A 22,217-nucleotide genomic window follows, 5' to 3' on the forward strand; every position below is an offset into this window, starting at 1 on the left:
CTCCCAAAATAGCTTGCTGAATCCCCACACAGCAATCCTGTGAGGTAGGTTAGGCTGAGAGAAGACGGTGACTGGCCCAAGGTCACCCAACCAGCTTCATGGCTGAGTGGCGATTTGAACCCTGCTCTCCCAGGTCCCTAGTCCCACACTCTAGCCATTACACCACACTGGCTGGCTTATCTAGTTATTCCCAGACTTCCTGCTGAGACAGACTAGAGTGGCATAAGAGAACCAGCAGTGCGGGGACGTAGAACCTGTGCTGGACTCCCCAGTTCCCATCAATCTGTGACCACTGGCTATGCTGGCTGAGACTGAAGGGAGCTGGAGTCCAGCAGCATCTGAAAGCCCACAGGTTCCCTACCGCTGGTTTAGAGTGCTAAAGATGCCCCACCTTGAAGGAGCCTACCATGTGTGCTTCTGCATGCATCACTGTTCTGGGACAACTCCCAGCCTGGACGGGGTCCAGGCCCAGAACAGCATTTCATGCAGAGACGTGACAGGCAGTCTCCTCTGAGAACAGGGAATTGTGCTGAATCAGGAGTCTGGGAACGCTCTGTGAAACCTCATGCGAAAGTGAGCGAAAGCAGCTGGCAGATCCTGCTGAGGGTTGGCACTTTGGTCTCCCGGCAGCGTTTGACTGTTTTATTTACTTGTGACGGAGGACAAGAGGAACCCTTGGTTGTGTACACAGATGCCAAGAGGGGTGAGCTACAGGTTGGAGCATCTTCAGAGGGTGAGTGATTCATAGGTAGCAAGAGTGGCTCTGGACATCATCTCCAGGTCTGAGAAGAGCCAAATGTGCCTCTACTTGTATTTCAGGGAGAAGGAAATACCAGCCAGAATCGTAGTGGCAAAAAAATGGAAAACTTATAAAATAGCAGAATTATTAGAATGGAGAACCAAATTTCTTGAATTCGCGGAGATGGCAAAATTAACAGCATCAATTAGAGGCTACTCTAATAAAATACAGTGGTGCCTCGCAAGACGAAATTAATTCGTTCCGCAAGTCTCTTCGTCTTGCGGTTTTTTCGTCTTGCGATGCACGGTTTCCCATAGGAATGCATTGAAAATCAATTAATGCGTTCCTAGGGAAACCGCCTTCAGACCAGGTCCGGGGACAGTCTGTCCCCGGACCTCTTCTGAAGGCTGGGGGGGGGGGAACAAGGGCTTTTCTTCCCACCCCCAGCATTTTAAAAAACCCCGGGACAGCGGAGGACTTCTCCGCTCTCCGAGGCGATTTAAAAGCCCCTGGGAAGGCAGGCAGGGGGGACAAAGACTTTCGCCCCCCGCCCGCCTTCAGAAGGTGTTCCCGCCCCCGCCCCGCTTCGGAACAGCTTTCCGAAGTGGGGCGGCTGGGGCAGGTGTCCCCGCCCCCCCTCCCCACTTCGGAACAGCTTTCCAAAGTGGGGCGGCTGGGGCAGATGTCCCCGCCCCCCCTCCCCACTTCGGAACAGCTTTCCGAAGTGGGGCGGCTGGGGCAGATGTCCCCGTCCCCCCTCCCCACTTCGGAACAGCTTTCCGAAGTGGGGCGGCTGGGGCAGGTGTCCCCGCCCCCCCTCCCCGCTTCGGAACAGCTTTCCGAAGTGGGGCGGCTGGGGCAGATGTCCCCACCCCCCCTCCCCGCTTCGGAACAGCTTTCCGAAGTGGGGCGGCTGGGGCAGATGTCCCCGCCCCCCCTCCCCTCTTCGGAACAGCTTTCCGAAGTGGGGCGGCTGGGGCAGATGTCCCCGCCCCCCCTCCCCGCTTCGGAACAGCTTTCCGAAGTGGGGCGGCTGGGGCAGGTGTCCCCGCCCCCCCTCCCCGCTTCGGAACAGCTTTCCGAAGTGGGGCGGCTGGGGCAGATGTCCCCGCCCCCCCTCCCCACTTCGGAACAGCTTTCCGAAGTGGGGCGGCTGGGGCAGGTGTCCCCGCCCTCCCTCCCCGCTTCGGAACAGCTTTCCGAAGTGGGGCGGCTGGGGCAGGTGTCCCCACCCCCCCCCTTCGGAACAGCGTTTTAAAATGCTGGGGGTCGGGAGCGAAGCGCTGCCGACCCCCAGCATTTTAAAATCTCCCCGTGTCCCGGGAAGATTTTAAAATGCTGGGGGTCGGGCTGCCGACCCCCAGCATTTTAAAACCTTCCCGGGACACGGGGAGATTTTAAAATGCAGGGGGTCGGCAGCGCTTCGCTCCCAACCCCCAGCATTTTAAAACCTCCCCGGGACACGGGGAGATTTTAAAATGCTGGGGGTCGGCAGCGCTTCGCTCCCGACCCCCAACATTTTAAAACCTTCCCGGGACACAGGGAGATTTTAAAATGCAGGGGGTCGGCAGCGCTTCGCTCCCGACCCCCAGCATTTTAAAACCTCCCCGGGACACGGGGAGATTTTAAAATGCTGGGGGTCGGCAGCGCTTCGCTCCCGACCCCCAGCATTTTAAAACCTTCCCGGGACACGGGGAGATTTTAAAATGCTGGGGGTCGGCAGCGCTTCGCTCCCGACCCCCAGCATTTTAAAACCTCCCCGGGACAGAGACTTCTCTGCTGTCCCTTGGAGATTTTAAAATGCTGGGGGTCGGCAGCGAACGCTTCGCTCCCGCCCGCCAGCATTTTAAGATCGCCCCCGGCAGGCGGGGGGAAGGCAGGCGGGGGGGAGCAAAGACTTTTGCCCCCCGCCGGCCTTCAGAAGAGGTCCTCTTCTGAAGGCCGGCTGTGGGCGAAAGTCTTTGCTCCCGACCGCCAGCATTTCCCTATGGGCTTTCGTCTTGCGATGCAAGCCCATAGGGAAATTCGTCTTGCGAAGCGCCTCCAAAACAGAAAACCCTTTCGTCTTGCGGGTTTTCCGTCTTGCGAGGCATTCGTCTTGCGGGGTACCACTGTAATTAATAAAGAGTGGGAATGCGTTAAGGAATACATGAAAAAAGTCAGTGCTGGAGCTTGAAAATTAATATGCAGAAGTTTAAAAGGCGCAAGGAGATAGGATAATAATATATTAAGGATGGAATAACAAATAAAGTGAATAACGCAACAATAACAAAAATAAGAGTGGAGGGAAGAACTGGGCTGTGGGGGAGGGAGGTGAAGGGATTAATTGAAACTGTTAAAGATTGGTATAGGATTTAAGAGATTTAAATTTTCATAAAGATTCTGTAAAGAAGGCAGAAAGCAGCAAGAAATATCAAGTAAAGGTATCAGAGAGGAGATCAGTGTAAATGAAAACATGAGACTTACAGTTTTGTTACATATGATTTTATTTTGGAGTTGTTTGTTGTAAAGAATGTATATTATGTGAATAAAATACTAAAGGATGAATAACAAAAAGAAAGGAATACCACTTCTGAATGAACAGTACCACGGTCCCCTATTGCATGTGGTCATCCTGCTCAGGGTGATGTTAGGTTGAGGCTCCTGCTATTTCCCATTTATCTTCTTTCTCCTCTTCCTAGGATTGTTTGATGAAGGAGTCCGTCATCCGTCCAGAGAACAATCAGGTGATCAACCTCACCACCCAGTATGCCTGGTCTGGATGCCAGGTAAGCGTCTCTGGGACTTGAAAGGGGCTGTGGGGTTCTGCTCACCATTTCCCCCATACCCAAAGACTCGGGATGTTGGTCATAGTAAGATCAGACAAACAGACAGACAAACAGATTTGGCAGGTGGACAAAATATGGTCTGAAGCTCAACATTAAAAAACCCCGAAGATCATGGCCACTGGGCCCGTTACCTCCTGGCAAATAGAAGGGGAAGAAATGGAGGCAGTGAGAGATTTTACTTTCTTGGGCTCCATGATCACTACAGATGGTGACAGCAGCCACGAAATTAAAAGACGCCTGCTTCTTGGGAGAAAAGCAATGACAAACCTAGACAGCATCTTAAAAAGTAGAGACATCACCTTGCCGACAAAGGTCCATATAGTAAAAGCTATGGTTTTAGCAGTAGTGATGTATGGAAATGAGAGCTGGACCATAAAGAAGGCTGATCGCCGAAGAATTGATGCTTTTGAATTATGGTGTTGGAGGAGACTCTTGAGAGTCCCATGGACTGCAAGAAGATCAAACCTCTCCATTCTCTTAAGGAAATCAGCCCTGAGTGCTCACTGGAAGGACAGATCATGAAGCTGAGACTCCAATACTTTGGCCACCTCATGAGAAGAGAAGACTCCCTGGAAAAGACCCTGATGTTGAGAAAGATGGAGGGCACAAGGAGAAGGGGACGACAGAGGATGAGATGGCTGGATAGTGTTCTCGAAGCTACCAGCATGAGTTTGTCCAAGCTGCGGGAGGCAGTGGAAGACAGGAGTGCCTGGCCTGCTCTGGTCCATGGGGTCACGAGGAGTCGGACACAACTAGACTAAACAACAACAACAAGTTAGATACAGGATGTTCTGAAGCAAAAAGGCGTGTGAATGCTATTTTCACTTTCCAGAAACAACCGAAGACGTTTTTTGTTCCGACAAGCTCTCAGCTGGATGCATAGATCTCTGCCATGGGAAGAAACACGGGTGCTTTAAATGTTACCTGCTGCAACTTTCTGTGATGTGTGCAACTGCTTTTTAGCTGATTTTCTTGAATTTTGTATATTGCGTGGAAGGTGTAAATGAGAATCATAGAATTGTAGAGTTGGAAGGTACTACGGGAACAATTTCGCCCAATGTGCGGCTTGAACCCCCAGCCCTGAGATTAAGAGTCTGATGCTGTACTGACTGAGCCTATCATGAAACAAGCAGGCCAGCTCTCTTTTTCAGCAGTCCTTCTGACACAAAAGAAGACACTTGCAGTGAGAGGAATAGGTTCTGACTGGGCGTCCAGCAAAAATGGGGCCTTTGTTCTCTACTTCATCTTGTCTCTCAGTGTGGAGAAAGACAGAGAAAGCATGATGTGCGTGTGTGCGTGCGCATGCGCATGCATCTAAGGCTGTGTGCAGACCATTCTAAAACAAAACAAACCGAGTGCCCAAGGAATCCTGATTTATTCAGCAAGGAAAGTTTGATTCAGCAACCTAAACGACTTATGCAATTGGAGCAAATTTGCATGTATCATCTTACTCAGCACATTTTTTTCTGTAGTATGATTTGAATTCTTGAATTTCTCTGTTTTGACCAGTTGTGGGACAAAGACACTGACTGATACCTCTTCTCCACTTATAGAATATCTTATTTAGACATCTCTGACCTTTGAATTTTATTTCATTCTTTTTAAAAATACATTTTTATTTCTTTTTGCATATATTTCCCAAACAGAACGTATCATCTCATCTTGTACATCATTTGGGTATTTTAGCCTAAGACTTCCATCAACCACGCCTAATGATTTTCAAACCTCCTCTTTTAATCTTACATTTATTGCCCTATTACTTTTAATAGTCTACAACTTGGTATAGGATTTCCCTTCTCATAAGTCTTTTCTGTAATATTTCATATAGTTCTCCTTACAAAACTTCTTGTCCTACAAGCGTAGTAAGTTGGGCCTTTGAGATTTCAGCCAGTGTTACCCATACGAAGTTAAACCTGTCTGTGCAGCTGCAGGCTCTTTTTACTCTAACAAGGGCTGCGATTCTGGGTTCTTTCTCCGCTAAGATGCTTCCCCCCCCCTTCCACAAAATTCATAGCAAACTCACGTACACGGGCAGGGCTTGGGGACCCACAAACCATGGCCGATATTGTTCCACGTAGAATGTGGAGCTCACATTTGCTTCCTGGGCAGGTCTTCAGTTCAGCTACATCAGGGCTGGGGAATTTTCAGGGCTGCTTGCCAGAGGCAGGCAGAACTGGAGGCAAAATTAGGTTGAGCATCAAATGCAAATGTAACCTTTGTACAGTAGGATAGTTTCTACATGCACTCGAACACCCCTCTTTATCCTCCATCCCGACAAGCAACAGGCATGATCAGAATTCAAGGACATATTCCAGCCAGGCAAAGACCCTTGGGGAAAACAGGGACACTGAGAGGTTTGTGTGTCCTGGGGAGAAATTCAAGGGCCTGTCCAGGCCTGAGCCACAGACTCCTATGATATTCCTATAGCGAAAACATCTCCTAATGGTCCGGGGGTAATTGAAAAGGAGAAGCTCCTCCTTCAGTTTTACCTGATTGCCATATCACAAATCTTCTTGTCTGCCCTGTATACCCGAAGGAACATCTCCACCTCCGTCATTTAGCCTGGACATTGAGATCCAGCTCCGAAGCCCTTCTGGTGGTTCCCTCACTGTGAGAAGTGAGGTGACAGGGAACCAGGCAGAGGGCCTTCTTAGTAGTGGTGCCCTCCCTGTGGAAAGCCCTCCCATCAGATGTCAAACAGATGTCACCTTCAAAGGGGCTACCTGTAAAGGTGACCCAAAAACTGCAATTAATCCAGAATGCTTTAGCTAGACTGGTGACTGGGAGTGGCTGCCCAGACCACATAACACCAGTCCTGAAAGATCTGCATTGGCTCCCAATACGTTTCCGAGCACAATTCAAAGTGTTGGTGCTGACCTTTAAAGCCCTAAACGGCCTTGGTCCTGTATACCTGAAGGAGCGTCTCCACCCCCATTGTTCAGCCTGGACACTGAGATCCAGCGCCGAGGGCCTTCTGGCGGTTCCCTCATTGCAAGAAGTGAGGTTACAGGGAACCAGACAGAGGGCCTTCTCAGTAGTGGCACCTGCCCTGTGGAACGCCCTCCCTTCAGATGTCAAGGAAATAAGCAGCTATCCTGTTTTTAAAAGACACCTGAAGGCAGCTCTGTTTAGGGAAGTTTTTAATATTTAATGCTTTTTGTTTTTAGCACTTAATTGGGAGCCGCCCAGAGTGGCTGGGGAAACTCAGCCAGGTGGGTGGGGTATAAATAATAAATTATTATTATTATAAACAGATAAACAACTATTTGACTTTTGGGGGGGGGGGGGAAACATCTAAAGGCAGCCCCGTACTAATATTTTATTATGTTTTTATATATCCTGGAAGCTGCCCAGAGCGGCTGGGGCAACTCAGTCAGATAGGTAGGGTACAAATAATAAAATTATTCGTGTTATTATTCTTTCCAGTTGGTGACAGAAAATTCGGTGCGGTACTTGAGCTGCGCCAGCGGCAGGAGTTTCCGCTCGGTTCGTGAGCGCTGGTGGTATGTGGCCCTCAGCAAGTGCGGGGTGAGTCTCGTGACGCCCGCCCACTCGGGTTTATGGCTCTGCCTTGGTTCCCTAAGAACAGAATGACTTTTGACTGCTCTCTCACAGGGCGATGGGCTGGAACTGGAGTATGAGATGATCCTCACCAACGGCAAATCGCTTTGGACGCGGCACTTCTCGGCTGACGAGTTCGGTGAGTTCCCTGCTAGTTCCCGTCAGGTTTGCGCAGTTCAGATTCTGGGAATCTGAATTCCTACAGCACGTTTGCCGAGGCTTGACAGAGAGACAATGTGTCAGAGTGGTTAGAGTACTGGGCTAGGAACTTATCAGTTTTGCACGCAGGTATGAAAGCAGGTATGATTGACGAAGAATTGATGCTTTTGAATTATGGTGTTGGAGGAGACTCTTGAGAGTCCCATGGACTGCAAGAAGATCAAACCTATCCATTCTTAAGGAAATCAGCCCTGAGTGCTCACTGGAAGGACAGATCCTGAAGCTGAGGCTCCAATACTTTGGTCACATCATGAGAAGAGAAGACTCCCTGGAAAAGACCCTTCTGTTGGGAAAGATGGAGGGCATAAGAAGAAGGGGATGACAGAGGACGAGATGGTTGGACAGTGTTCTCGAAGAAGAGTTTGGATTTGATATCCCGCTTTATCACTACCCAAAGGAGTCTCAAAGTGGCTAACAATCTCCTTTGCCTTCCTCCCCCACAACAAACACTCTGTGAGGTGAGTGGGGCTGAGAGACGTCAATGAAGTGTGACTAGCCCAAGGTCACCCAGCAGCTGCATGTGGAGGAGCGGAGACGCGAGCCCAGTTCACCAGATTACGAGTCTACCGCTCTTAACCACTACACCACACTGGCTCTCTCGAAGCTACCAGCATGAGTTTGACCAAACTGCGGGAGGCAGTGGAAGACAGGAGTGCCTGGCGTGCTCTGGTCCATGGGGTCACAAACAGTCGGACATGACTAAACGACTAAACAACAACAACAACATGAAAGCTTAGCTTGCACCTGTCGGGCATCTCTCAGCCTAAATTACCTGATGTTGAGCAGGTGACAACAGCCACCAGGCACCCAGGCAGGCAATTCTAGTTCTTCAGCAGCAGCAGCAGCCCTCACACAACAGCGATAACCTTGAAGCTCCAGACTGGAGTGGTACAAGGCAATTCCTTTCATCTCGCAGATTCCTTTCATCCGCAAACTTGCCAAGGAACTGATAAGGTTGATTGCTGAGTCATCTGCAGTTCAACAGATCACTCTTCTTCCCAGGCTGAGAGGGAAAAGGGTGAAAACAGGTTATTTACTGGGACAGGGTGATTTTCGCAGCTGTTGTTAAAGTTGCAAAACAACAAAGCCAGGGACGGAGTGGTAGATAAATTTATGAAACAACAATAGGATATCAGCTCCGCCCAAGGCATGATGGAGAACGGCAGCAACCGGGAAAAGATAGATATAACGTTTTACAAGGACAGAATAACTGCCACACACAGGAAGAACAAGGGTATAGTCTGAGTGCCTCACTTGTAGTTCTGTAAATCATTTAATGCGTCAACACGAATGGAAGTTATTAATATTGCAGCTGTTGTATACGGGATTATTGTTTTGACCGGAATGCAATTGAAATGAATAAGATTTTGGAACGCAGAAATAAAGAAAATCATCAAACCATCAAATGTAGCACACAGGAGGGGGGCACCTAAATTATATAATTTGGTATTTGAATGATTGGTATTAGTAATTGTATTATAATTTGGTATTGTTGTAATGAAGCTATTATTGGATTATAATTGAAAATTAATAAAAATTATTATAAAAAAGTAAGGCAATTCCCAGGTCCGTTGCTGAATCTGCTGTCTCCTTTCTTCTCAGGCATCCTGGAGACAGACATAACTTTCCTGCTTATCTTCATCCTAATCCTCATCATCTCCTGCTACTTTGGCTGTGAGTACCAAAGAGTCCCAGTCCGGATGCAGTTGCGTCAACGCTTCCTGTTTCTCATGCAGCGTGACTTATTTTGGGGGTCCCCAGTGCCCAGGCAGGGACGTGGGTGGCGCTGTGGGTTAAACCACAGAGCCTAGGACTTGCCGATCAGAAGGTTGGCAGTTCGAATCCCCGTGACGGAGTGAGCTCCCGTTGCTTGGTCCCTGCTCCTGCCAACCTAGCAGTTCGAAAGCATGTCAAAGTGCAAGTAGATAAATAGGTACCGCTCCGGTGGGAAGGTAAACGGCGTTTCTGTGCACTGCTCTGGTTCGCCAGAAGCGGCTCAGTCATGCTGGCCACATGACCCGGAAGCTGTACGCTGGCTCCCTCGGCCAATAAAGTGAGATGAGCGCCACAACCCCAGAGTCGGTCACGACTGGACCTAATGGTCAGGGGTCCCTTTACCTTTATCTTTACAGTGCCCAGGCAAACGGGGCATCGGTCTATAGAGAGGCAGGGGGGAGTAGCTCCTCCAATCGGTGTTGTGACGGAAAGGCTTGACAGCGAGGAGGGGGAGCTGCGGGGTCAGGTGTCTCCAGAGAATGATGGGACGGCGGGCCTTCGCAGGAATATGGGCCATGGCAGGTTCCCAATAGTACCTACCCCAGGCTCCGGAAGAAGAATTTCTAAGAGAAACCCAATCTCCAATGTGTCTTGGGCGATGAAGTGAGGGAGAGAGGCCTCATTGCTGTGTTCCGGTGGGCAGAGAAAAGCCAGCGATACTTTTGCCAACGGCCCCCTGCTCTCTGTGTCTCTCTGTCTCTGTGACCCTCTCTGTCTCTTCGTTCCCTCCTAGATCTTTTGAAGGGACGGCAACTTCTCCACACCACTTACAAGATGTTCATGACGGCGGCTGGGGTGGAGGGTGAGTCCTAGGCAGGGAGGGCACATTCTGGGGAGGAAAGCAACCCGCCAAGTCGCTGACACCAGTGGCTGGGTTTTGTTTCTGTTTTCACTTGCTTATTGATTTGGCATTTATTATAGCCCACCCTTTATTGTGTAGTTCCAAAGGGGGTTTAATATACATAGGGTGCGTTCCAGTTAAACTGTGTACTGTCTCCTGCCCCCAAAGACTTAGGGTTGTGCATTCAGGTTCGGAGTTCACTGAAATGCTTTTGGCAGGGAAAAGGGGTGTCGGAAGGGATGGAAGGAGGGGCCAAAAGATGGGGATTGGGATTAGATGGCTGATACAGTTGGAGGGGACGCGGGTGGCGCTGTGGGTTAAACCACAGAGCCTAGGACTTGCAGATCAGAAGGTCGGCGGTTCGAATCCCCGCTACAGGGTGAGCTCCTGTTGCTTGGTCCCTGCTCCTGCCAACCTAGCAGTTCAAAGCATGTCAAAGTACAAGTAGATAAATAGGTACCACTCTGGCGGGAAGGTAAACTGCCTTTCCGTGTGCTGCTCTGGTTTGCCATAAGTGGCTTAGTCATGCTGGCCACATGACCTGGAAACTGTACGCGGCTCCCTCGGCCAATAAAGTGAGATGAGCGCCGCAACCTCAGAGTTGTCCGCGACTTGACCTAATGGTCAGGGGTCCCTTTACCATTTACCTTTACAGCTGGAGGACAAAGAACAGTTGCCAGCAATCAGGAAAGAGACCCTGCATGGGCAACTGACCCCTCCATCCTCCTTCTGCCTTTGCAATTGCACAACACTTGCCACCTGCTGCATTCCCCTCCCTCCCTTTTTCTTCTCCTCAGTGCTCAGCCTGATGTTCTTCTGCATATACTGGGGCCAGTATGCGAGCGACGGCATTGGAAACGGCAGCCTGAAGATCTTGGGTAGGTATGAAGGGGGAATACGGAGTGAGCAGGGCCACATAAAAGTTGCCATCTTGGACGTTGCTTATCAATTACAGTCCTGCAGCCGTTCAGAAGGGAAACAATGAATGTTGTTGGCCATTCCGTATCGCTCTTTCTAGTATGTATCCCTTGCCCCTTCCTCACTGATGCATTATTTAAAGGCCACATAAGAATCCTGGGCCATTTGGACCGTTTTGATTCTCATATTCCAGAAGAACCCTGTTAATGGCCTGGGCTTAACTCCATTTCTCCTTTTCTCTCTTTCTCCTTCCTCCCTTCCTCTAGCCAAGCTCCTTTTCTCCGTCAGTTTCCTGATCTTTCTCCTGACGCTTATCCTGCTGGGGAAAGGATTCACTGTCACCAGGTACCAGCATGACTAGAGGGGGACAGACCTTCCAATGAGTCAGGGTGGGATGGGGCTGTATTGCCTAGTGGTGAATAATTGGTGGGAGGGTGTGGGGATCCATAAAGGCTGCGATTGACGGGTGAGTTGCTTCACTTGCAAACACGGATAACTGAGACTCGGTGCCATGTCTTCCCCAAAAATGAAAAGCAACTTTGTGAGAGGGTCGTTTGGTGTGGAGAAGCATCCTGCAGGAAAGTTGCCTCTGATCATAGAATTGTAGAAGTAGAAGTAACCATGAAGGTCCAATGCAAGTATCTTTCGCCAGACATGGAACTCGAACCCATGACTCCAAGAGCAAGAGTCTTGTGCTCTTCCAACTGAGCTATCCCAGTTCCTATTTGTTCTCGGATCCCAAATTCAGATGCAGTTCAATCACACATTGGCAAACTCCGGGTTTGAAACATCTGGGTATAGGGTGGTATATAAATTCGACAGACAGACAGACAGACAGACAGACAGACAGACAGACAGGAAGACAAACTCTGGTTGCAAAGTTATAGTGGATTAGGAGGTCTTCCGTTACAAACCCACTTCCCCAAACTACTGGTGGCAGCTGATGGAAAAGTGCACAGGGATAACACTTCTCTGACACAACAATGCCTAACCTCCCAGCAAGCAAACCAGAGGTCCCATTCATTTCATACATTTAAGGTGTCAGAATACCACTTTAAGCTAAGAATTCTGGGAGCTGTAGTTGGTTAAGGGTGCTGGGCGTTGTTAGGAGACTCCTGTTCTCTTCCCAGAGCTACAGTTCCCAGAGTTCCCTGAGAAGAGGGATTGATGGTTAAATCTCTCTGAGAATTGTAGCCTTGCAAGGGGGACGGAGGGTCTCCCAGAAATCCTCAGCACCCTTAACAAACTACAGCTCCCAGAATTCTTTGGCGGGAGCATGGCTGTTAAAAGTGGTATCAGGGTGCTTTAAATGTACGTTAAATAGCTGGTGTCATCTAATCTCTCTGCAAACAAATCAGGATGAAAGCTCAGTTAAACAGCTTGTCTGCAAGTGCCCCAAAACATTAAAAACAAAATTAAACAGACTGCACCACAGAGACAGCCGCTAGATTTCTGCAGGCTACACATGCCCCCTACTGGTAAAGCCCTTGAAATGACAAGCTACATTCTGTGTACACACCTCCTGTACGCTCTGCGTTCAAAGTGCTCCTGCTGCGGGTCAGGGAAGGGATGTACACACCATGTTAGCAGCAGTGCACAAAGCACATGTATCTTGGCTCATACTTTATTGAGTCTCTCTAGTCCAAGGGTGCCTTGTCCCCGATAAGGTCAGAAATGGGGGATGCTTCTGTTTGTGCCCACGTCGTGATGTGATGTTCAAAGGGAAGGCAATAGAGGTTGCAATGGGACACAGAGGAAGAGAAGCAAACTATTTCGATGTGCCTTGCCCATTTAGAGCCCAATGGGTATTTTGAGGCGCAGAAAGGGCAGGACAGGCAGGCCTAAAACAGTGCAGGCCTGTGACACAAATTAGCATCTGGACAAATTGTGATGCTGGTCGGAGAATCATTGGCATTGCACTTGGCTTATAAGTGACATGGGTTTGTTGACTAGGGGAAGAGAGAGGAATGTTGGAAAACTGAGCAGTCAAAAGATTTGCAGTTGAAACTTTAGGAATGAGAAGAGTACATTTAGTGCGGATAACATTTACAGGGGAGATTAACAACAACAACAACAACAACAACAACAACTTATTATTTATAACAACAACAACAACAACAACAACAACAACAACAACAACAACAACAACAACTTATTATTTATACCCCATCCATCTGACTGGGTTTCCCCAGCCACTCTGGGCGGCTTCTAACAAAAGTTTAAAAGTACATTAGCACATCAGTCATTAAACACTTCCCTAAACAGGGCTGCCTTCAGGTGTCTTCTAAACGTCAGATAGTTGTTTATTTCTTTAACATCTGATGGGAGGGCGTTCCACAAGGTGGGTGCCATTACCGAGAAGGCCCTCTGCCTGGTTCCCTATAACTTCGCTTCTCACAGTGAGGGAACCGCCAGAAGGCCCTCGGCGCTGGACCTCAGTGTCCGGGCTGAACGATGGGGGTGGAGACACTCCTTCAGGTATACGGGGCCGAGGCCGTTTAGGGCTTTAAAGGTCAGCACCAACACTTTGAATTGTGCTCGGAAACATATTGGGAGCCAATGTAGGTCTTTCAAGATCGGTGTTATGTGATCTCGGTGGTTGCTCCTAGTCACCAGTCTAGCTGCCGCATTCTGGATTAGTTGTAGTCTCTGCATCACCTTCAAAGGTAGCCCCGCATAGAGCACGTTGCAGTAGTCCAAGTGGGAGATAACTAGAGCATGCACCACTCTGGTGAGACTGTCCGTGGGCAGGTAGGGTCTCCGCCTGCGTACCAGATGGATAAAGGGTATTGGGAGATTTGGGGTGTGGGGCAGTCATTCCTTCTTCCCCCAAATCCTGGCTCATGGCTCCCTGTTTTGCAGGGGTCGGATCAGCCACACCGGCTCTATCAAGCTTTCTGTGTACATGACGCTCTACACTATCACTCATGTCGTGCTCTTCATCTACGAGGCTGAGGTGAGTGTCTGTTTACTCTTGTAGCAGCTTAGATGGAGCCAGTGTGGTGTAGTGGTTAAGAGTGGTGGACTCGTAATCTGGTGAACCGGGTTCGTTTCTCCGCTCCTCCACCTGCAGCTGCTGGGTGACCTTGGGCTAGTCACACTTCTCTGAAGTCTCAAGTGCAATATTAATAACTTCCATTCGTGTTGACGCATTAAATGATTTACAGAACTACAAGTGAGGCACTCAGACTATACCCTTGTTCTTCCTGTGTGTTGCAATTATTCTGTCCTTGTAAAACGTTATATGAGAGCTAGTGTGGTGTAGTGGTTAAGAGCGGTAGACTCGTAATCTGGTGAACCGGGTTCGTGTCTCCCCTCCTCCACATGCAGCTGCTGGGTGACCTTGGGCTAGTCACACTTCTCTGAAGTCTCTCAGCCCCACTCACCTCACAGAGTGTTTGTTGGGGGGGGGGGAGGAGACTGTCAGCCACTTTGAGACTCCTTTGGGTAGTGATAAAGTGGGATATCAAATCCAAACTTTTCTTCTTATCTATTTGAGAAACTCGCTAATCTAGGCCACATCTACACCATGTATTTAAAGCTCTATGATGCCACTTTAAACAGTCATGGCTTCTTCCCCCAAAGGATCCTGGGTGCTGTAGTTTGTTAAACGTGCTGCCCCAATTCCCCTCATGGAGCTATAGTTCCCAGAGTGGTTTAACAGTCAATCCCTCTCCACAGGGACCTCTGGGAATTAGTTGAATACATCCCTCCTGTTACGATACTTTCAGAGGTGTCCACATCCAAACACCTTCCCAAAATAGGTCACAGGTGTGATGAGAATGACGAGAAGAGTAGGGCTTGGCGATATCTGGTTTTCAACATCAAGATCTATCCCCAGCTAAACATCATGATATACCGATATATGACAATGTCTGAAATGAGGGTGGAGCTACGTTAGAGCCATTGGCTGGCTTCATGGTTTTTCCTACATCATGATTTTTGCATTGTGGACACACACACACACACACACATAGAGAGAGAGAGAGAGAGAGAGAGAGAGAGAGAGATTAGCAATACAGTGGTACCTCTGGTTGAGGACCGGATCCATTCTGGAGACCCGTTCGCAACATGAAAAGCCCGCAACCTGCCAGATTTGAAACTATACTATGAGGCAGCGTGCCTTTGTTGGTTGAAAACATGGATAAAATTGGAAAAAAAGGAACTGTTAGATCTGGAGGGATTTGACAACAGAGCAGGGTGGCATGCGTATCTATGGCATGAGAGAAAGAAAACTCATAAAGGCTTTGAAACACACATCTTTAGAGGTCCCCTGATCGAAGTGTGGGAGAGGAACAGATACCTATTGGAACCTAAAGTACCACACTGGTTATCCCCATTAGAAGTTATGAGTGTCAAAAAGACTAACATGAGAGGTGACTGGATCACGTATGAACAACTGTTAATTAAGGAAGGGGGGAAATGGAAAATGAAACCGTATGATCAGGTTAAAGAAAAAGTATTTGATTGGTTACACTATTTCCAAATAAATGAGATGTTTAGAAAGGATATCAAAGACAGAGGATATGCAGACAAGGAGTCTAAATTCCAGATTGAAATAATAAATAATGACTATAAAACTTTATCTAAGATGTACAATCTGCTATTAGAGTGGAATCTGATAGACGAGGAAGTGAAGTTGGTGATGATACATTGGGCTAGGGACATCGGCCATAATATATATTATGAAGAGTGGGAAAAACTCTGGAAAAAAAACCTTAAATTTACAGCTTGCATAACATTGAAGGAGAACTTGATGAAGATGTTTTGCCGATGGTACATAACCCCTGCAAAATTAGCAAAAATGTATAAAACCTGTAATAAATGCTGGAAATGCAGGGAAAAAGAGGGATCCTTCTTCCACATGTGGTGGGAGTGCAAAAAGGTAAAGGGCTTTTGGGAAAGCGTCTACAATGAAATGAAGAGAATCTTAAGATACACCTTTGAAAAAAAACCGGAGGCTTTCCTATTAGGATTATCAGGAAGGGAGATAAAGAATATTGATGGTAAATTTTTTCAATATGCAACAACAGCAGCAAGAGTCCTGCTAGCCCAAAACTGGAAACAACAGAAAATACCGACAGCGGAGGAATGGAGATTGAAATTGTTAGAGTACGCCGAGATGGATAGATTAACGGGGAAAATCAGATATTTAAAAGACCAAAGGTTCATTGATGATTGGGGAAAATTCACGGAGTATCTGGAAAATATAAGTGAAGGTCATATAACGTTAGTGGGGTTTAAAAGAGCTCTGTAAAAAAGGTGAGAATATTGTCTAAAGAGAAACAGAAGTAAGGAGTTAAATAATGTCAATATAAAGCAGGATTTGCGTAATTTTCTAAAAAAGGGTATGGATGATTTGTGGAGAAGCTGAAGGAAGTCCTAAAGAAAGAAATTTGTGATAACAAGATGAAAATCTTTGTATATTGGTTTGTTATGGTGTAAATCAATAAAAATTATGTTTGCAAAAAAAGAAAGAAAAGAAAAGCCTGCAACCTGAAGCGCCGTATCTGCACAGGTGCGCGGTGTGATTTGGCGCTTGTGTGCATGTGCAAAGTGCGATTTAGCGCTACTGTGCATGCGCGAGCAGCGAAACCCAGAAGTAACCCTTTCCGGTACTTCTGGGTCGCCGCGGGACGCAACCTGAAAAAACGTAACATGAAGCAAACGTAACATGAGGTATGACTATATCACTATATTGGCAGGTCAAAAATTACGAAACCGATATCACAATACGGACTTCAAACCGGTTTTGGATGATGTATCCATATCTCGCCCAGGCCTAGAGAAGAGGGCATTGCAGGCCTCCGTGTGCTTAGAGGCGTGTGGTTCACGTCCCCAGCTGTGAATTTTGTTGCAGCTTGTGCAGCTCTAGCAATCGCATCTCTCAACCGCTTCCTTCCTTTTCGGCCCCAGTTCTTTGATCAAGCACAGGTGCTGTACACTTACGAGTCGCCGGCTGGATACGGCCTGATCGCCTTGCAGTTTGTGGCTTACATCTGGTTCTGCTATGCTATCCTGATCACTCTCAAGCAGTTCCCGGAGAAACAGCCCTTCTATGTGCCATTTTTCGCCGCTTACACCCTCTGGTGAGTGGATGTAGAGGACATTAAGGAGGAAGGAATCTAACTTGGGGGGGGCTGGACCTCCTTTTAAACCCAAGGGCCACTTCCCCTTTTGGACAGTGTTCCAAGGGCCACCTGCTATTGGTGGGTGGGGTCAGAGGCAAAAGAGGGAGGAGCAATGGATGGAAATTTTACATTCCTGCATTTGGCTGGTTGCTAAATACACTCACAACACCCATCTCTTATCTTGTGCCCAGACAAACAAGAGGCATTATTGGAGTTCATGGGAACATTGTAGCCAGGCAAAGACACCCAGGGCAGGGACAGTGAGGGGTGTGGCCACATAAAGAGGCCTTGAGGGCCAGATTCAACCCCTGGGTTTGAAGTTCCCCACCCCGGTCTAAGGGAATATAACTGATCACCCCGAATGTTCCCTCACTCTCAGCTGGCCAAAGTCAGGACAGATGTTTGCCCCTCGTCCAATGAGTGGGCTGGCCATGCTAGATAGGAAGGCAAGGGGGTATTGCTGGGCACAATGCAAATGTCTGGCACAACAGAGGCTGCTTTTCCAAGGGGTAAGAAAAGCTCTGCAGAAGCTACAGTTAAACAGAGTATTGTTGGAGGCAGTGGGGAGAAAATGTGTGGGGAGCACGTCCTGAGCAGCCCTCTTTGTCTCTCGCAGGTTCTTTGCTGTCCCAGTCACTGCGCTTATTGCCAACTTTGGCATCCCCAAGTGGGCACGGGAGAAGATAGTCAACGGGATCCAGCTGGGCATCCACCTTTATGCCCATGCCGTATTTCTGGTAAGAAACTGCCAGCAGCCTAGAGGATTCCCCCATTATCCTGGCAGCCACTGAAGTCTTGGGGCCAAACAGTGCATTAAGACACCATTGACCGCGTCTCCTGACTTCTTACTTTGATATACTGAAATGCAATCTGGGGGTGGGATAGGGATGACCTTTGAATCTGATCCTGTTCTGTGAGCCCTTTTTTGCAATTGAAGCCACCCCCTGCAAGCTGATTTGCTGCCTGCAGATGGAAAAATACAGGGACCCACCCCTCATACATTTTTCTCCATGGTTGGGTGCAAGGAAAGATCACACTTGCAGGCCTCTTGGCATGCATTGATGGGTTCTGTTTTTTTGTGTTTGTTTTAGGTTCAGAAACCAGTTGTAGCTCCCTTGCATAACATGCACTCACGATATCTACTAGTACAGCCTTTGTCAGGTTGGTGCCCTCCATACCTTTTGGACTACAACTCCCATCAGTCCCAGCCAATATGGCCAACCGCCAGGGATGATGGGAGCTGGAGTCTAACAACCTCTGGAGCGTGCCCACAGGTTCCCCATCCCTGCTCTGATAGCATCAGCAGTCAATTCTGCCTTCTGTTATAGAATGCTTCCATTTGGGAGTCAATTCTTGATGGAGCCTCTTTCATGGACCGGTTTTTTGGAGGTGTCCTCCTACATTAAGTGTGGGTGGAGATGGAGATGAGTATCCCTGCTGAACTCTACCTCTCAGCTACTCATAATGTATCTACAAATGTGAGGATTAGAAGTTTGCTTCTCTCTCTTTTTTTTAAAAGGGAGCATTGCTAGAGAAATTAAGAGAGGAAGCAGACGTGTTTTGCCTAGAGCAGGCGTGTCCAACTCCTATGAGACTGTGATCTACTCCCAGTATAAAAAAACCCATTGTAATTGGAGGGAGGAGGAGCGTGCATGGGGTGGGTGGATTGCCCAGAGTTCTTCAGTTTTTATTTGTTAACTTTCAGTAAACCTTAGTTAATCCCATGATCGATAAGGGTCCCACGATCTACCAGGATCATCTGGGGATCTACCGGTAGATCACAATCTACTGGTTGGACATTAAGGGCCTAGAGGAAATGCATGCAGTTGAGCTTGCGGGTCCATCTAGGCCTTGGTCCTCCACTCTCATTGCTTCCTCAGATCATGACCCGGCCCTCGGCAGCCAATAAGAACTTCCCGTACCACGTGCGGACATCGCAGATCGGGATTGTGGAGGAGGTGGCGTCCGGGGCCAAGTTCCCGCACCACGTCTACGGCAACGTGACGTTCATCAGCGACTCGGTGCCCAACTTCACGGAACTCTTTTCCATCCCACAGAGTACCGGGAGCAGCTCAAGCAACGTGAGTGCTAAGGAGGGTCCCCGCTTCCTAACCTTCCCTTGGTCTCCCCGGTTTTCCCTTCCAGCGCTTCTGCTAATGTCCTCCATGGAATCACTGGAAGAGGAAGCATGTCCCCTGTGACATTGCTATCAACCTTCCCTTATTTTGCGGGAAATTCCCTTATTCCAGCGCCGTTTCCCGCTGCTTCCCGCTGCTATCCCGGATTGTTAGATATCCCATAGACTGTCCCCGGGACAGGTGTGGCTGCTGATCCCTTATATTTGAGGCTGCTGATCCCTTATTTTCAAATCTGAAAGTTGACAGCTATGCCCCTCTGCATGGCAGCTGGATTCTGGAGGCAGAGGTCACTCAGTCTCCCTAGAAACCCACCCACTCCTTTGGGAAGTGCAGGCTCTGCTTCCCTGGGCTCTGCACATTGCTCTTATATCCCACATGCTTTTTTCCTCCAGCGAGCCCAGGGAAAGTGCATGGATTTCCCCCTCCTCTTTGAATCCCCACAACCACCCATCTGGTGAGGGGCTCCAGGAAGGTTCTCCTGCTGTTTTCTCCTCTACGGGCCCCTGCCCAGCTGGGGCACCAGGCCTCGGGCAAAGAAGCCTGTCTCACTGCACAAGAAATCCCAAGCTTGCCACCTGATGGAGCACCCTCCCTGTTGCCTCTGCTTCAAAGCATTTTGCCCCCAGTTACAGCACCCAAATTTCCCATCAGATGATGGTCCTAAAATCCTACCCACCCTACTTCACAGCCTTAAACTACCCGGCCTCCGTATTTCCTCCATGCACCTGGTTTACAAAGGCTTCCAGCCGACAGACCAGGCAAATCAGGTTTACTCCCTTCCTCTTGCACTAGGCTAGGTCTGTGCTACTCATGAACCGCCAGGCTGAGTGCAGCTCCCCAGCTGTGCGTTGTGGCTGGCCAAGAACTTGCCCATCCTGATTCTCCCCCCCCCTTTTATTTGCTGTACCAGAGAAGTGGCGAAAAAACAGGAGGCTTCTAAATCTCACCGTGGGCTGCTTTATGTGGCTTGGGTGCATTTGTGAGTTGCTGTACAGTTAAGGAAGGGAGAGGAATTGGATTGTTTTTGCACGTAAAGGCAAATTTATCGAATTCTCACTCTCAGGCCACAGTACACAAACATAAATGCAGCCATTCTTCAAAATCCACACATCTCCTAATTCTGCAGTGCTGTTCTCCAGCCAAGTAGCATATCTAAAAATGCGTACTACTGTAATGCATACATAAAAATGCACCTACAGTGGTACCTCTGGTTGTGAACGGGATCCATTCCGGAGCCCCGTTTGCAACCTGAAAACGCGACCCACGCGTGCGTGGGTCGCGATTCACCGCTTCTGTGCATGATGTCATTTTGCGCGTCTGTGCATGCGCGAGCGGCAAAACCTGGAAATAACCCTTTCCGGTACTTCTGGGTCGCTGCAGGACGCAACCTGAAAAGATGTAACCTGAACCGAACGTAACAAGAGGTATGACTGTATTTAGGAGGGGAAATACAAGAAGACATTATATTAGGGGATATTGTTTTGCCAAAAATGAGTATATTGGAAGAAATTCAAACTAATATGTGGATGAATTTTCAGGAGTACATATATATATATATGCGCAAACTGATGTGGAAATGATGAGAGGTGAACTTCAGATGAGAAAACTGAGAAATCAGAATCGACTTGTTTGCCAATCCCTTTGCATGTGCCTGCGCTAAGTCTTGTAAACCCTGAATCCCTCCTTGCCCTCGTGATTCAGTTGCTTCTGGTTTGTTCGGGGTCCTTTATTTCTGTTGTCCGCCCCTGTCTGCTCTCACATGGCTCTCCTTCTGCCTTTTCCCATCCAGCCCCGCAAACAGGTGGAGGAGACGTCATCCGCCGACCGTAACCTGACCCCCAGCTGCGTGGTCACCACCTCGGAGCTCAGCGGTGCCCCTGTGCTGTTGAAACCGTCCCTGGGGGGCGAGAGCCAACCGCCCCCCTATCAGCTCCATGCGCCCCAACTCCACCAGCACAATGGCTACACTGAGTATTTTAGCATGCACACGACGGGTGCCCGTCCCGTCTAGGCTTCTCCTTGACTGTCCTGATCCTTTGTGGCTTCCTCCGCTTCCTTTCTCAACATTTTTCTGGGGGGGGGGGGGCCCTGCCTCAACCCCCAACCCCGGTTTCTCCTCTGGGCCCCCTCCTCCACGCTCCATCTTCTGCCATCTTCTATTCCAATTTGTGTCCTACCATAGCAGAGGGCTATTTTATCCTGTTTCCCTGGAATGCCAGAGTTTAGTGAGAGTACGGGGACACTAGATGCTTGGCATGGGGTAGAATTGGGGTTCCCCCCACTCCCCCCATCTTCCTGCCCCCCCACTCGGTACAACAGAGGGGGCGTGACTCCCCTCCTCGCCTAATTAATTGCCTAACAGACATCTATCTGTACGAGACGTCCCTGTCCTTCCCCAAGCTATGGTTGTACGCTGCCTGCCACTGGGGGAAGCCAGGAACTGGATTAACGTGACCAGCGCGTGATTTTCTTCCACCCCTATTTCTCTCAGAGCGACAGGCCAATCTTTGGCTGCCTTCTCCCCTGTAGACAGTTTGACCCCAAAGGGAGGTCACCATAGCCTTCTCACAGCCGCCATTGTGGTTGAACGACTCTCCTGCCTGGACGCAGATGGGAGGGACTGCAGACATCCCGGCTCAGGCTGGCCTTGTAACAATGTTCTCCTGTATTATTGCTCCCTTCCGATGCTACCCTTTTCCTGCTACTGTACAGTGGGAGCAGGCATTCCCTTTTCCCCGTTTCCTTGACACCCCGCCCCCGGGTGGCGGTGTTTGCCCTCCTCCCCCTCCCCGTGACGGTGCTGTGGGTTCTGCCCCCTGATGACGGTGAATTTCTGAAATCCACCAGAGTGGGCTTTTTTTTGCCAAAATAAAGAGGATTCTTGTGTTTTTATCTCACTGTGAAGGCATGTGGCTCTTTTGGGGGAAACAGGTGGCCACGAAAGGAGGAAGAGGAAACTGGGCATGGAAGACTTTAATCATCGCCGTGTATACAAAAAGGCTGACGGTCACATTAAACTCTTTGCTCTCTCAGGACACATCTGCAGTACTGCCAGTCCCAAACATG

At 48.9% G+C, this 22,217-nt stretch overlaps 1 protein-coding gene across 2 annotated transcripts in view; it reads left to right on the forward strand.

Moving 5' to 3' along the window:
* The window catches only part of TMEM145 (transmembrane protein 145), a 40,290-nt gene extending 18,247 nt beyond the window's left edge, over window positions 1-22,043 (forward strand). The window contains exons 4-15 of one of the 2 annotated variants that reach the window (XM_028742265.2): window positions 3,421-3,507; window positions 6,994-7,095; window positions 7,183-7,267; window positions 8,950-9,021; window positions 9,857-9,925; window positions 10,762-10,842; window positions 11,149-11,227; window positions 13,757-13,838; window positions 16,799-16,971; window positions 17,630-17,750; window positions 18,894-19,094; window positions 20,941-22,043. In XM_028742265.2, coding sequence (XP_028598098.2) covers window positions 3,421-3,507; window positions 6,994-7,095; window positions 7,183-7,267; window positions 8,950-9,021; window positions 9,857-9,925; window positions 10,762-10,842; window positions 11,149-11,227; window positions 13,757-13,838; window positions 16,799-16,971; window positions 17,630-17,750; window positions 18,894-19,094; window positions 20,941-21,162 — 1,374 coding nt within the window. In that variant the 3' untranslated portion in view covers window positions 21,163-22,043. Of the gene's footprint in view, window positions 1-3,420; window positions 3,508-6,993; window positions 7,096-7,182; window positions 7,268-8,949; window positions 9,022-9,856; window positions 9,926-10,761; window positions 10,843-11,148; window positions 11,228-13,744; window positions 13,839-16,798; window positions 16,972-17,629; window positions 17,751-18,893; window positions 19,095-20,940 lie in introns of both variants that reach the window. The other variant, XM_028742264.2, reaches the window with a different exon arrangement.
* Window positions 22,044-22,217: the final 174 nt, after the last annotated feature.

The sequence above is a fragment of the Podarcis muralis genome, chromosome 7 (assembly GCF_964188315.1).
Source record: "Podarcis muralis chromosome 7, rPodMur119.hap1.1, whole genome shotgun sequence".
In the NCBI taxonomy this organism is placed as follows: domain Eukaryota; kingdom Metazoa; phylum Chordata; class Lepidosauria; order Squamata; family Lacertidae; genus Podarcis; species Podarcis muralis.